This window comes from Galeopterus variegatus, unplaced genomic scaffold, assembly GCF_000696425.1.
Source record: "Galeopterus variegatus unplaced genomic scaffold, G_variegatus-3.0.2 Scaffold422, whole genome shotgun sequence".
NCBI classification, from domain to species: domain Eukaryota; kingdom Metazoa; phylum Chordata; class Mammalia; order Dermoptera; family Cynocephalidae; genus Galeopterus; species Galeopterus variegatus.
In genome coordinates this window covers 39,921-54,891 of record NW_007726533.1, presented here as the reverse complement: position 1 = coordinate 54,891, position 14,971 = coordinate 39,921, and the positions used below count along the sequence as shown (strand labels likewise).

At 46.6% G+C, this 14,971-nt stretch overlaps 1 protein-coding gene across 1 annotated transcript in view; it reads right to left on the bottom strand.

Annotated features, from left to right (window-relative positions):
• OTUD7A (OTU deubiquitinase 7A) overlaps positions 1–14,971 on the bottom strand; it is a 107,089-nt gene that overhangs the window by 73,181 nt on the left and 18,937 nt on the right. Inside the window, exon 3 of the mRNA XM_008568549.1 lies at positions 13,522–13,740. Within this exon, the coding sequence (XP_008566771.1) occupies positions 13,522–13,740 (219 nt within the window). The remainder of the gene's footprint in view (positions 1–13,521; positions 13,741–14,971) is intronic.

The following is a 14,971-nucleotide window of genomic DNA, read 5'->3' as shown; positions in this document are numbered from 1 at the left end:
TACGGGGGCAACACTGAGGGTTGCGATCTGTTGCCGGACACGGAAAAAAAAAAAAAAAAAAAAAAAAAAAAAAAATCACACCTTCATGACCACATCGCTTCACAAGGAATCTTTCCAATCACTTAACGAAGATATAACATTGATCTTATAAAAACTTTCCTATAGAATAGAAACAGAGGACAGACTTTACAACTCGTTTTGTGAGGCCAAAATAATCTTGATACCAAAACCTACTGTGGACATTACTGGAAATGAAAATTAAAGACCAATATCTCTTATGAATATACATGCCCTAAATCCTAATCAAAATACTAGGAAATCAAATTTTGTGACATATAGAAGGATGATACCAAGACTAAATGGGGTTTATTCCAGGAATGGAAGAGTGGGTAAACATTTAAAAATCAATCAATGTAATCCACCAATGTACTGGAAAAAAGGAGGAAAATCAAATGATCATTTTAACAGACGCAGAAAAAGCATTTGGTAACTTTTAACACCATTCATGGAGGAAAAAATCTTAGCAAACTAGAAACAGAAAGGAATGCCATGATCTGATATAAAGTATCTACAAAAGTCTAACAGCTAACATCATATTCACTGGTGAAGTAGTGAAAGCTTCTCTCTGAGACTTCAAAACAGTCAAGGATGTCCACATTGCCACTTCAGTTCAAAATTAGGCTGGAGGTTCTAGCTGATGTGACAAGGCAGAGAAAAGAAATAAAAAACCACAAAGACTGAAAAGGAAAAATAAAACTATCATTCTTTGTAGTTTAGAGTCTGTGAAGCTAAAAAGTCTAAGAGAATCTACAAATGACTAGAATTTATGAGTAAATTTAGAAAGGTTTCAGAATACAATATCAATAAATAAAAATCAATTGTATTTCTATATCTCAGCTGTTGCTTGCAATATCAAAAAATACATCAAACACTTAAAGATAAATCTAAAGAGTAATGTTCAAAATCTGTACTTTGAAAACCACAAAATATTCATGAGAAATTAAGGAACACACTATTTCCATGAATTAGAAGATTTAATATTGTAAAGATATCAATTCTCTCCCAATTGATCTATAGACTAATTTATATAAAATTAATTTTTGTAGCCTATTAATTATATATATATAATTAATTTATATAGATTCCATATAAGTTAACTTATATGGAAATACAAAAGCTGAGAATAGACAACTTTTTTTTCTTTTTCTTTTCTTTTTTTTTGTGGCTGGCCAGTACAGGAATATGAACCTTTGACCTTGCTGTTATCAGCACCACTCTCTAACTGAGTGAGCTAACCAGCCAGCCCTTCGATGACAACTCATAAGAATAAAAACAAAGCTATATGACTTCTACTGCATGATAACGCTTATAGAACTATGATCATTTTGTTCCCAGGACAGACAAATAAACCAACAGAATAGAATAGAGTCCAGAATCAGATCCACACACATATAGTTACCTGGTTTATCTCAAAGGTTACACTGTGGTATAATAGAGAAAGGATAGTTTCAATAAATGGTACCAGGCCAGGTGGATAGATATATGGAAAAATGGACTTTCACCACATATTAAACAACATATAAAAATTATTTTTAGGTGGATTGTAGGTCTAAATGTCAAAAGCAGGAGAATACTTTCAGGACACTGGGGGCAAAAAATGATTTCTTCAACTGAAATAGAAGCTCTCAAAGTAAAGAAAAAGAAGGCAATGTGAACTATTTTAGCATTAAGATCTGTTCATTAAAGCACATCAGTCACAGAGTGAAAGGCGACCAGTAGGGTGGGTGAAGATGTTTGCAATACACATCTGAGGAAGGGCCCATATCCACAATGTATCAGAAATCCCCGCACACCAAACAAAAAGACAAATTTTAAAAAGGGCAAAAAATCTGAAAAGACACCCAATAAAAAGAGGATATCCAAATGGCCAGTATCGTGAAAAAGTACCCTACCTTATTAGTCATCAGAAAATAACAATTAAAACCACTATGTGGATACCACTGCACTTCCAACGCAATGACTACAGTGGAAAGACAATAAATGTGGAGCAATGTGAACTCTCAACAGTGGAAGAGCAAACTGGTATATCCACTTTGGAAAGCTATTTGGAAAACTGCTATAAAGCTGAGTTTACGTAAATCCCGAGATCGAGCAATATCATGCCTATGTACCTATAGACATGTATTCATGTGTTTACCAAAAACATGTACAAGAATGTCCATAGCAGCACTATTTATAGTAACCAAAAACTGGAAACAACCTGGATGTTATGGACTGAATGTTTCCCCTTCAAATTCATATATTGATACCTTAACCCCCAAGGTGGCTATGTTTGGAGATGGAGCTTCTAAGGAAGTAATTAAGATTAAATGAGGCCATAAGGGTGAGTCTCTGATCTAATAGGATTAGTGTCCTTATAAGGGACACCAGAGAGCTTCCACTCCCAAGCCCCCAACCCCTAACCCCATGTAGACACAGATGAAAGGTCATATGAGAATGTAGTGGGCAGGTGGCTGTTGACATACCAGAAAGAGAGCCCTCACCAGGAACCGAATTAACTGACATCTTGATCTGGGGCTTCTAGCCTCAAGAACTATGAGAAAATAAATTCTGTTGTTTATCACCTCTTTATGGTATTTTGTTATGTCAGCCAGAGCTGACTAAGATACCAAATGTCCATCAACAATATAATGGATACATTATTTGTTTTTGTTTTTGTTTTAAGGAAAATTTAATTTTATTAATATTATTTTTTACATTCTAGGACGTTGTTGCAGAGCAGTTGGGAGGGAGGGGGAGAGGGGAAAGCAGAAGGAAATGGGATGGAAGAGGAGGAAGGAGGAAGGGCAGGATTGAGGCCTGTGGCACCCCCCTCATTCCCACAGGGGAGACCAGGGGGCTTCCAGTGGTGGCTTGGTCATTGCTGGGCTGGGTGCAGATGTCAGGGGGATGTGGCAAAAGCCCTTGCCCCCCACCATCCCAGCTTGGGAATCCAGGGCCCTTCTTGCTGAGGCTTGGTGGTCATTGCTGGGCTGGCTGCATGTGTTGGGGGGGGCATGGCTGAGGCCCAAGGTCCCCCACTGCCCTGGCTTGGGAGAGCCCAGGGCACTTCCTGTGTTGGCTTTGTGGTCATGGGTGGGCTTGCTGAGTGTGTCATGGGTGTGTGGCTGAGGCCCTTGTCTCCTACCACTGGCATTGGTTGTGGGTGTCAGGGGTCATTGCTGAAGCCCCTGGCCCTCTCCCCTTTCTTGCTTGGTAGCCCAGGTACCTTCTGGTCCTTCTATGTGTTGTAGGTGTTCTTTGGTCAAGTGAGACCTTTACTAGTTAATGTGAAACTTTGTCTCTGGTTGAGGGTACTTCATTTTTCCTTTCAGTTCTGCATTGGATTATTTGCTGTTCCCACCATTTAAACTCTGCACTGGAACTAATTTGTTGTCCTTTGCTTACTTCTAACATGGAGGAACTTCCTGTGGGGACCAGTACTTGAGCTGTGTGGTTGAGTTAAATTGCTGCTTTGCTGCTGACTCCCAGGGAAGGCTTTTTGTGCAGCTCAGGTTTTAACAGTTGATTTTATAGGTACTTCCAGCTCTCAAGAGATCTGGTTCACCTGGGTTATACAGAAACTCTGGTTTGGGCCTGAGTCTTTTCATCAAACTGTACTCCATGCAATTCTATAGTCCTAACCAATCTCCACTGAATGGTCCTATACTGATTGTGAGGCATATCAGCTGTCCTTACTGTGACCCAATGTTCCCACAGTGGGCCCATCTCCCCCACCACCTGTGCTGCAAACACTTCCCATGGGATGGGCCATGCTCTGGTCCCTTGTGATGACTCACTTGGCCTCTGAGTGGCTCCTTTTTTCAGTTGTGGCTCCTCGCTCCTATGTGGGACCATGCGAACCCTATTAGTGGTCTTGCTGGCCTGGGGGCCACAAAGGTCCTCTTCTCCCCCACCACCTCCAAGAAACTTCATCCAAAGGGCACAGCCATGGCTTTCACTGGCTCCAGCTCCTTGTGCTCAGCAGCTCCAGCCTTAAAGCATCCTGGGCTCAAAATGGTCAGTGCAGTTTTTTCTTTCTCTTATCGTGGTTTCTCCTGCCTTCATGCACTCTGTAGGTCTCTCCTCCTCTTCCCTTGAGCTCTAGCAGCCCCAGCTTGGCTGTTGTTGCTTTTTTATAGTTGTAAATTGGTTCATTTGTGGGATAGAGTGATGCTGGGGACTGTCTATTCTGCCATCTTGACCAGAAGTCTGGATACATTATTTGAATGCAAACATTTTAATACCATATAGCAATGAGAATAAATAAACTATAATTACACATAACTATATGGATGAACCACACAAGCTTAGTGTTAAGCAAAAGAATCCAGAACTTAACCCATTCATGATTCCATTTATATAAAGTTCAAAAGTAGGCAAAATAAATCCATACTGTTAGAATTCAGTTTCTTTCATCTGAGTTTCTTGATCTGAGTCCTTGTTACAGGGTGTGTTCTGCTCTACACTTATGTTTGGTACACTTTTCCACATGTATGTTACATTTCAATAAAGAGTTAAACAATCAAAGGGTGATGGGCCTACCTCAGGAGACCACAAGGAAGAAGAAAGCTGGAAGCTGCTCACACTTAAGAAACCATTTTGGAGGCAACAGAAATGATCTGGGTGGGTGGATTTGCTGGATGAAAGTCCATACCACATTATTTTCTCCATCAAATGCAAAAGAGTATTTCTGAAATATTTAAGGGGTACCTTATATGCTAACTGAGTCTATAAACACAAGGCTAAGACATGAAAGGCTAATAAACATACTCTGTCACCAAAATATACTTTAACATCATATTTTCCTTCTAGAATTTTTGATAGGCTGGCTTCTCATGGACCCAAGCCATTGTGGATTTTATTTTACCCCTTTTTATGACTTCTAAAAGTTCTACTTTCTAACCCTTCTTTAGGGCCCTCACCCACTTTCTTTTCACTTTAATATCTTCAATTAACAAATAGAATATTTTTTGATGCTATTTTCTTTCCATGAAAATAAAAATGAGAACACAATGACAATGTAATAGTGATTTAATGAATTTTTTTTTATCATATGATCTCTGTTCAGCCAAATTCATCACACGACTTATTTCCAAATGTCAGTCTTCTGGGGTAAATAGCATGTCAGCAAAATTACTTATTACTACATACTATGGCACTTGTAAAGAAAAATAAAAATGAAGGCCACAGTTTAGATATACTCCAAGGCCAACTGCTTATAATCCCATAGCCAAAATTTTAGTCATCCTGATTTCTCTGAAATGCTAGCTCTAATCATAAATGAAACACAAAATGTAAGTTTTTTGTCCTTGTCAGCACGATTCAAAGAAATTAAGCCGATCAGCTGTAGACAAATCAGTTTAGATAACTCCCTTGTAGTTCTCAAGAATAACTTTAGAACGAGCTGGGAATGATGAGATAATGGGAAACTGTCCAGAACAGCCTGGGCTTTGTTCCTCCTAGAACAGGATGCTCTTCAATGCTTTAGCCCAGTGATTACTGTTCTCCTGGGATATAAAACCCAGGCTGGGCTGCTTTCCAGGGTCCCTTAGCTGAAGTGCAAATGGGACATGCACAGATGAGGCTCCACCCACCCTGGGCAGCTTTCCTGAGCCTTGAGGGACTGTCTTGCCCTGAATTCCAGGCTTCTGTTGTCCCTTGCTGACTATCTGTAAGTCATAAACTTGCCTCATATAACTTGCTTTGTATGTGAATGTTCTGTTTCTCCAGACTTGGGCAAGTAACGAGTGCACAGTGAATCTGCTTCACACCTAGGTCTCTCAGGCAGTCCCTAGGAGCTGAGTTTTTCCAGCCAACATCTAGCAAGAAATTGAGATCTCAGTCATTCAGCTGCAAAGAACTGAATTCTTCCAACAACCTGAGAGAGCTTAAAAGTGGATCTATTCCTAGATGAGCCTCCAGATGAGGACACAGACAGGTAGAGAGACTGAACAGTCACAGACCTAGCTAAAACGTACCAGGCTGCCAACCCACAGAAACTGTGACATGATAAATTTGAGCTGTTTTAAGCTGCTAAAGTATGTTAATTTGTTATGCAGAAATAGAAATGAATACAACATCCTTTAACCAAAGCACATTCACATAGAATTCTGTCCATTTGCTTCACATTTCTATCTGGAGGGGTTTAGGGGACGTCTAGGATGCTCATCTGTGTCCTTGAGGTGCTGAGGGGAGCTATGCATGAAGAAACATGTAGACTCCCAAGGGCAAGTGGATGACACCTGGGAGCTTCACAGTGAACACTGTGGCCTGGGCTGGTGAGAATGTGCACATGTGGGAGAGGGCGGGGAGGCAGGGAGCAGACTTCCAGAGCAGGTGAGGGCTGGACGGTAGAGCTTCGTGGATAGACTTAAGCTGACTTCCAGAAGTTAAGACTTTTACCCAATTAAGAGCACTCCTGGGGCTGTAAATCAGGCATGACCACCCTGGGAAGATGGCCCAGCCAAGGCAAATGCCAGTACTTTCCAGAATCTGGAGAACCAAAAATAGCACAGTGCTATTTTCACATGTCCAGCCAAACCCAGAACAGGACACCCAAGGTAAGGGCATTCTTCACACGAGCAGTGCAACTGCGAGGGTTCACAAGCATTCATGGTTCAGTGTCCCTACTCCATGCTTTGACAGAGAAGTCGTTCGCATCTCCCCACATAATAACTTCACTTAAGGATGAATACCTTAAAAAGCTGAACTCATGCAAAGAATAAAATCACAGGTGAACACATTCAAGAGAAGCTGGCAGTTTCATGCGTGAGGAGCTATTAGTCACTTCTGACTTTTCTGAGCAATGGTCCTCTGATTCATTAACAGATAATGGAACCAATTAACTCGAGCTCTGTAGCAGATGGTTGCCACACAGTTTAAAATAAGATGTCATTTTGCTCCTCACCCACTGAGACACTTTGATGAAAGAAAACAAAACGTGACAATCCTCTATGAGGAAGACGGGGGAATCTGTCCCTGTGATTCCTTTTAATTTCACTGAAGTGCTCCCACACACCAGGGGCCACCTGATGCCCTCTCCCGGGGCATTGCTGTGCCTTGTACGTGATTCTGTGAGAGCTCCCTCCTGGGGACTGTGATGCTTATGGGCCTGTCTCCTTTATGTCCTTGGACCTCTTTTGGGGCAGGGACCTTATATTCCTCACCTTGGTAGTCCTTGATAGTGACAACAGATAGCATTTGGCACACAGTAGGTGCTCAATAAATGTTTACTAAATGAATGAACAATTATGATGCTTGAGAAAATGACACTATTCTGGACAAAATATATACCCATTACAGCAAACAATTTTTAAAGGGGAAGTATCACTCTATGAAAATAAAATAAACAATTAGCAAAGGCAGCCATGAGTTCAACATTCAGTGTGTTTCCAGCACTGTGCAAACATGACTTTGGTTAATCTTCCTGACAGCCCTACAAGGTGGGCTGCTTCATTGCCACATCACAGATGAGAATCTGAAACCCCTTGAGGGAGGCGTGACAAGGACCATGTTGTGACAACCATGGTGCTAAGCCGTGAACCCTGACTTCTGCCCCTTCCAAACCTGGCCCAGGCTCTGTACTCAGGCTGTTCCATGCCATGCCAGGCTCACCAAGGACTGTGGCACTTCCAGGCCTGTCCTCCTGGGGCCTCTGAGCCACCACTCTGCTGTGCCTGATGGGTGGAGCGAGCTGCAAAGCAGCACGGAAATCAGAAGACAAACCCACAAGTGGCAACGTGAGGGACTACCTTTAGAAGCAAGGAATGCCCCGGGTGGATAGGAGCCTGTGGACACCTCGTGGAGTGGAGAAGGGCGGCCTATAAGCCGCTGGACGGGGAGAGGGGCTGCAGCAGCCCATGCTGAACTGCAAGGGAAGGGAAGCCCCTTCCTGAGCCTCCTCTGCACCAGGCTCACGCAGCTACCAGCCCCTGCATCTCGAGAACCTCGGCCTCCGTGCTCAGATGCAGCGGGCAGTTCCTTGTGCACAGCTCCTGGGCTTATGGGCATACTGGCACCACCGATCACGCCTTCCTTGAAACAACTTCCTCCCGGGGCTTCGGAGATGATATCAACCCTGGTTTTCCCTGCTTCCCAGGCCATGCTCTCTCTACCTCCTCTGCTGGATCCTTCTGTTCCTGAGCCCTCGGGCCTGGGGGGCCCTGCTTGAGTCTCTGGGCTGCTTCTCTCTTCTGCCTCTGCTCTGGACTAGTGCATCCAGCAGATGCTCACCACTGCACTGAGCTGTAGGGCATGGCAGGAGGGCCTGAGAGGAGCCCACCCCATCCTGCAGACTTCACCATACACCACCAAGTCCACATTTACAACCTCAGCCCAGACCTCTCCCCAACTCCAGATTCACATGTTCAACTGGAGAGTAACTCCACAAGTCTCACCAGAACCTCAGGCTTTGCTGGACAGTACTGGCCTCTTCCTCACTCCCAATCCTGCCCCTCCTCAGGGTCCATGTCTCTGTGTGACATCATTATCTACCCACATGATCGGGGCAACATTTGTGTGGTCATGCCTGACTCTTCTCTGTCTGCCATAGGCCCATCCAATACATAGGAAGGCCCAGCCGTTGACCTTCCAAACACGTCCTACGCAGTGTCTCTCTCCTTCTCCCCTCCCTGCTGCCCCCCACCCTGGCCACCCCTTGCTCACCTGGAACAGAGCAGCCTCTTCCTCCCTGCTCTCCCTGCTTCTTCTCTTCCCACCCCCCAGTCCATTCTTGACAGAGCAGCCAGAATGCATCAGATGTGAATCAACACATGCCAGTCCCCTGCTCAGAACCCTCTGGGGGCTGCACATCCTACCTACAGTTAAGCCTAAAGGACTCACAGCACAGCTCCCTCGCTCTGTTCTCCTGCCTTCCTCTCTGGCTCCCCACCCTCACCCCACCTGCTCCTGGGACACTGGCCTTTCTCCAGTATGCCGAGCCTTTGAGTCTGCGCACCCTCTGCCAGGAGTGCCCGTGCCCCAGGCGTCCTGTCGCTCCCCATCCCCTGCCCTCTGGAAGGTGCTCTCAAGAGGTTAGCCTCGCTCCCCCCTCCACCTTGTATCCCCTTATCTTGTCTCTTAACTTCCCAAAGCAGCCATCGCCCTCACTTCATATTTACAATCTATGTGTGCATTGTCTTTCTTCCACATGAGAATTTCATCTCCACGAGAGCAGGAATTTCATCCATTTGGTTTGTGGACCTAGCCCTAGACCTGGACGGGGCGTTTAGTGGGAGTGCGACACAGGCTTTTATGCTGGGTGAGCCTGTCTTGGTTTGGCATCTGTTACTCATCTCTGAGTCTCATGGAAGAAAGCGAGGCTCAGGAAGGCCAAGTAACTTGGCCGAGCTCTCCCAGCTGATCCGGGACGCGAGCCAGGGTGGGGCTGCCTCCCAAGCCTGCAAGCCTCCTCCTTCTACTGTTTCTCTGGCAGATTCATGCCAACCCAAGTATCTCCCATGGAAACACAATTCAACACAACTCAAAGGTGTCCCTGAATATTTTTTGACATCTATATTCCAACCTCCCGTGTGTGCAGTGACCACTATGTTACACACTGAAGTACCACTGCCTTCTCACCTGCACGGTGGTTAGCTTTTGGCTGAATCACTGAATGTTCCCTCCTAAACCTAGAGACCTGTGACATCGGAGGGTCACTGGATGGAGAAACCAGTGGTTTCTTTACTCCCCATGGCAGGCTAGTCACTAAAGAATGGAAGGTGCTCTCTCTCCTCTCACAGCACATCTTGAAGGTTGGGCCCTTCTGTTACCCTGAGACCGTCAGGGGTGGGAGTGGGTTGTACCCTCCAGGGTTCTAAGGCTTGGGAGGACCGGTCTTCCCCATCTGTGGGATGAGTGGGAGTTCGAGACTCAATGTGGAGGCCTCACAGATAGATGGGGCTGCCCAGGGGCCCAGGAGGCCAGCAGACTCCTGGACACCCACACCTAAGAGCAGATTCAAGCCCAGGAAGCAGCAGCTGAGCCATGGGCATCACTAACTGAGCAAAGGCCACTTTCTGCTAAATTTCTGGACCACATGAGCCCTGAGTTGCTGTTAAGTCCCAAGGGAAGAGGAAGTCCCCCACCTGAGGCCTGTGACAGAGATGATTTTCCTGCCAAGCACACTTGTTTAACTGTCCCTTAAACAAGTGGATCATTTTCACTAAATTTTTTTTTGACACCACTATTTCAAGTTCCCATGCATGTAGTAAAGAATATTGCATGTGAATAGTTTAGTCATAGCTCTTCTAAACAGTAAACTATTTGAAATCTATACTCCGAGCAGTACTGAGTGGTTTCTCAGGTTGCTGTCTTAGGGTAGAGCTCTGTTTTCCCACAGATAGTAACTGGTGGGCAGGGGCCCGAGGAGCAAGTGGGGTGGGGGTGGGAGGAACTGCTGTCATTTCCCAATGGTCAGACTCCTTACCCAGGTGGGGTGCGGGACTGTGGGGACCTGTCTGGCACCAGCTGGAGGTTCCCACCAGAATCCAAGCACAGAAAGGGCTTGAGAGATGGTCTAGTCTAAGTCCCTGCTTGATCTATTTTATTTTATTTTTTTGGTGGCTGGCTTGTATGGGGATCTGAACGCTTGACCTTGGTGTTACAAGGCTGTACTCTAACCAGCTGAGCTAACCGGCCAGCCCTAAGCCCCTGCTTAAAAGCTGAGGAACAGAGAAGTTTAGAGGAGTAGGGGGAGGTGGGCTGCGGTCACGTTGGTGCTCCCACCCAGCCCAGAGGCCGCCTGGCTAAGCCCAAGGAGGAACCGCACATTTGTCTGCGTGCCTCCCTTGTTTTCCAGTGTGAGGGATGTGGGGCACCTGTTCACTCCTGGGACTCCTGTCCCAGGTAGATCCCCGATCTTTGGGTTCTAACTGCGCCACGAGCGCCTTTGACTGCTCCCTGGAGGGCGAGCCGGCGGCTTCCCCACCAACCTTAGGACAGGGCACACATCCTCACGTCCTCGCTGGTCTGTCTGTGCTGCCAGCTCTCTCCATTATCTCAGTGCACGACCTAAACAATGGGCTGTTTGGGAACATCTTAGCTCAGTAAGTTTGGGTTTTTCAAAGGTGTTTTTCAAGACTGGATGGTTGAAGTCAAATACCATAGTACCCTTTTAAAATGCTAGTCCGGAATGTAAAATATAAGTGATAGAAATTAATATGTGAATTATGGAAAAAATAACAGGAAAGACATTCAAAAGAAGGAAAGGCTTTTGCATAGCATGATAGACTAATGGAGAAGGCCAACATGATAGACTCCCTACGCCCTTTACCAGGGCTCTGAGCCTGCAGCAATGCACAGCACTCAGACAGTGCAGTGGTTCCCGGGGCTGTTAGCAACCATTGCACTGAACTTCAGCATTTGACAGAGAGTAACACATGAAACTTGTTTCTTTCTTACCCCATACAAATTTCCCCTTCTTTATAAATAGCAAATCTTTTGTTCAAATGTCTTATCTGATTCCGTCACATAGAAGCATCTTCAAACAGCCAGCCTGCGCAGTGAGTGGGTCAGATGGATTGCTACTGCAGATGGATTGCTTAGGCTTGTGATCAGTCAGTGGTGCAGAGGTAAGACACAGCATGGCTGCAGGTGCCAGTCAGGGGGCTGCTGTCAATGGCTGTGCAGCAGCTGCAATAACAATTTATCCACAGTCACAGCGTGAGATCCAGTTATTGGGAATGCAGACCCTGTTCTAAAAACAAGCTCAACACTGGGGAGACTCTCCTGGGTCTTGTGACTGACTTAACCGTGAGGTTGCCCAACACAAGAAAGGCATCACGGTCCTTTCCTTTGTCTAAATGCATCTTGCGCGTCCCTTCTTGGAGCAGGTGGAGGAGGATGGCCCTTGGATTATTCTGATGATCAACGGCATGAAACCAAATACACCCAGAAGCTCAGATCTGGCCAAAATGTCCCATGCATTGACTCTCTGGATGTCTCCATTTGCCCAGAAGATCCACACTCCACCCTTCTCCATGCTGCTCTGTGCCCTGAGGGTGACTGCACAGACCTTGTCAATGAGCTCTCTCCCCTTCTGCCACAACGAGGCCATGTCAGAGCCTGGACAGGAGGAAGAGTGGGTCAGGGTATTTACGTCTCCAGCATCTTCTCTCCCCAGAGCCACAACTCCTGCCAGTGGCTGTCTCCACATGGTTACTCTCACCTTGCCTCATTGCCCTGCCAGGGCTGGTCCCAGGAGTGGCAATGTCCTTTGCTGGCGTCCCTAATCCCTACCCATTCCTTGGCAAAAAGTCCCCTTACGAATCCTCTCATCTCATGGTTCTGGTGTACCCCCTTTTCTTTCCCACCAGGATGCTGACTGTCCATCCACCAGTGTTAGGATCATGCCAACCTACAGGTCCTTCTCTTCTGTCTTCTTCTGAAACACTTGAAAGTGCTTGGCACATTTCACTGGGTCTTGGTCAAGAGCTGAGGTAAGCTGCACACCCTGACAGTGCAGTGCTGGCTGGAGCCCTAAACAGAATGCTCCTGCCTCCTGGGACGTCACACCTAAGAGCATCTCCACAGGCCAGGCCTTTGGAAGTGGAAGCTCCCCTCCAGAGCAGACGGGAAAAGTTGGCTGCAGTGTGAGTCAGAATCACAAGGCCCCATGTCCCAGCCCTGCTGGCTGAGGATACTCCCGCATCCACCGTCAGCCAGGCTGATGGGAGCCTCCATGGGAGGTGCATGCCGGGCCTGAAAGGAAGGGCACAGAGCCTTCTACTGTGTGTCTGAGAGGTCCGGGACATGGGATTCCACAGTATTTATAATGCAAATGATTATGAGTGAAACAGATACTGCTTCGTCTCAGGAAGAAGCTAATCTGCTTTAGACATTTGTTTTGAATTAATTATTTTATCCTTAGGAGCTCCAAAGAAGAGAAGTCTGGCTCGCTGCTTCAGACTCTCCTCCTGGGACGTGCGGGTGGGAGCAGACGTGGAGGGAGGGAGGAGACTGAAGCCAGGTTTGTGCTTCCTCAACCTGGAGGCTGGCAAGGCGTGGAGGGCAGGGCACTGGCTGCACAAGGCTCATCCACTCAGTGCTCGAAAGCGGCACCACAAGGGCGTTCCTCTCACCTTTGCAGGTGAGAAGACTCAGAAAGGTTAAATTACTTGCCCATGTCCACAGGAAGGGATGGGGGTCTCCTCTTTTTCTCTAAATCCCATGGTCTTTCTCATTTTTTGTCCAACAGCCATGGGAGAGTTGGGTGGGGAACAGGAGGAGCCAAGAAGCACAGAGTACTTTTTAGGGGACTGGGACTAGGGAGCAAAGGGAAACCCAAGAGATTTCACAGCAGCGCCGGGTGAGGGCACGGCCGGTCTCTAGCCCAGGAGGCTTGGTGCGAGCATCTAGAATACTATCTGAAGCCGCCTCACATCCAAGAACATGTATCTCTCCTGCTTGTCAAGTGAGTCAGGCCTGCTTGCTCATTCACGGGGCCTCGGGAACATAAGCCTGCTGGCAGGAGCTACTCACCTGCCTGCTCCAAAGCTACCATCGTTGCCTGCTCGATCAAGTCCCGTTCAATGAAGCTCCTGAAGTCCTCACTGTACACGCTCAGGTCTGGCAACTGGAAAGTGTAGATTGGCATCTCCAGGGGAAACTGCTCGTTGTTGCACTCGTTCGCCACGTGGGACCGGGCCAGGGAGACGATGGCTGAGCTGGCGTGGGAGATCCCCCGGGAAAGTCGCTTTTCTGCAGGGAGAGAAGAAAAGACAGTCACAGGGACTGAGTGGGAGTTGGTGTGGCTGTTTGTGCATATGGATACACCTGCAAACACATGTGCACACATGCACACATAATGCGCACACCCCACACAGATACACAGATACACGTGCATGACACATACTTCCATATGCACATACAACCTATACACATGCACACACACACACACACAAGCACACATCTGTGTACACACATGAACACACTGCACACACAACATATGCACACATGCCCACACACATGTACACATACACTCATTATGGACTACATGCACATACGCACACATCATGCACATGCACACAAATGCACACATAATTCACACACCACACACAGACAAATGTGCATGTACACACACCACACATGCACATACATAAACACATATCTGTGTACACGCATGAACACATCACACATTTAACACATGCAGACATATCCACATATGTATGTATACATACTACACACCATATATACACACACTCATATGTACAGATGTATGTGAGTGTACATACTGTACACATACAGTACACACATACATGTACATATATATACTAAATAATACATGTGCAAATGTACTCTAAACTATACACAGGTACACATACATGCACACACATACACTAGACACCTATTTACATAATTCATGTACACATACATAAACTACACACATACACATGAATGTACACAGATGTCACTCGTGCACACTATGCAATATACACATACACTACACACATGCACATGACATACTTCACACACATATGCTACACGATGCGCTGTACACATACATGTTTGTACATACATGCAAACACTGCACACACGCACACAGACACACACACATATACATGTGCACACACATGCACACCCACACACCCATATTCTCTCCACAGCAGCCCTTGTGTCGTATAAACCTTTTCTATCCTGCAGGCCTTCTTGCTGCGGGACTACAATTACCACCACTGGTGTGTGGCACTTTCTCACTCCCACCAAGAAAGCACTGAGAAAGAAGCAAGCTGTAGGTCCACTGCACACGTGCACATCAGCACTGCCAAAGAGCATTGGGCTTGGGGCCGGCCCGGTGGCGCACTGGATAGTGCGCCGCTTGGGAAGCGCGGCGGCGCTCCCGCCCGAGGGTTCGGACCGGGTTCGGATCCCACATACAGACCGGTTCCCGCTCACTGGCTGAGCGAGGCGCGGGAGCAACGCCGAGGGTTGC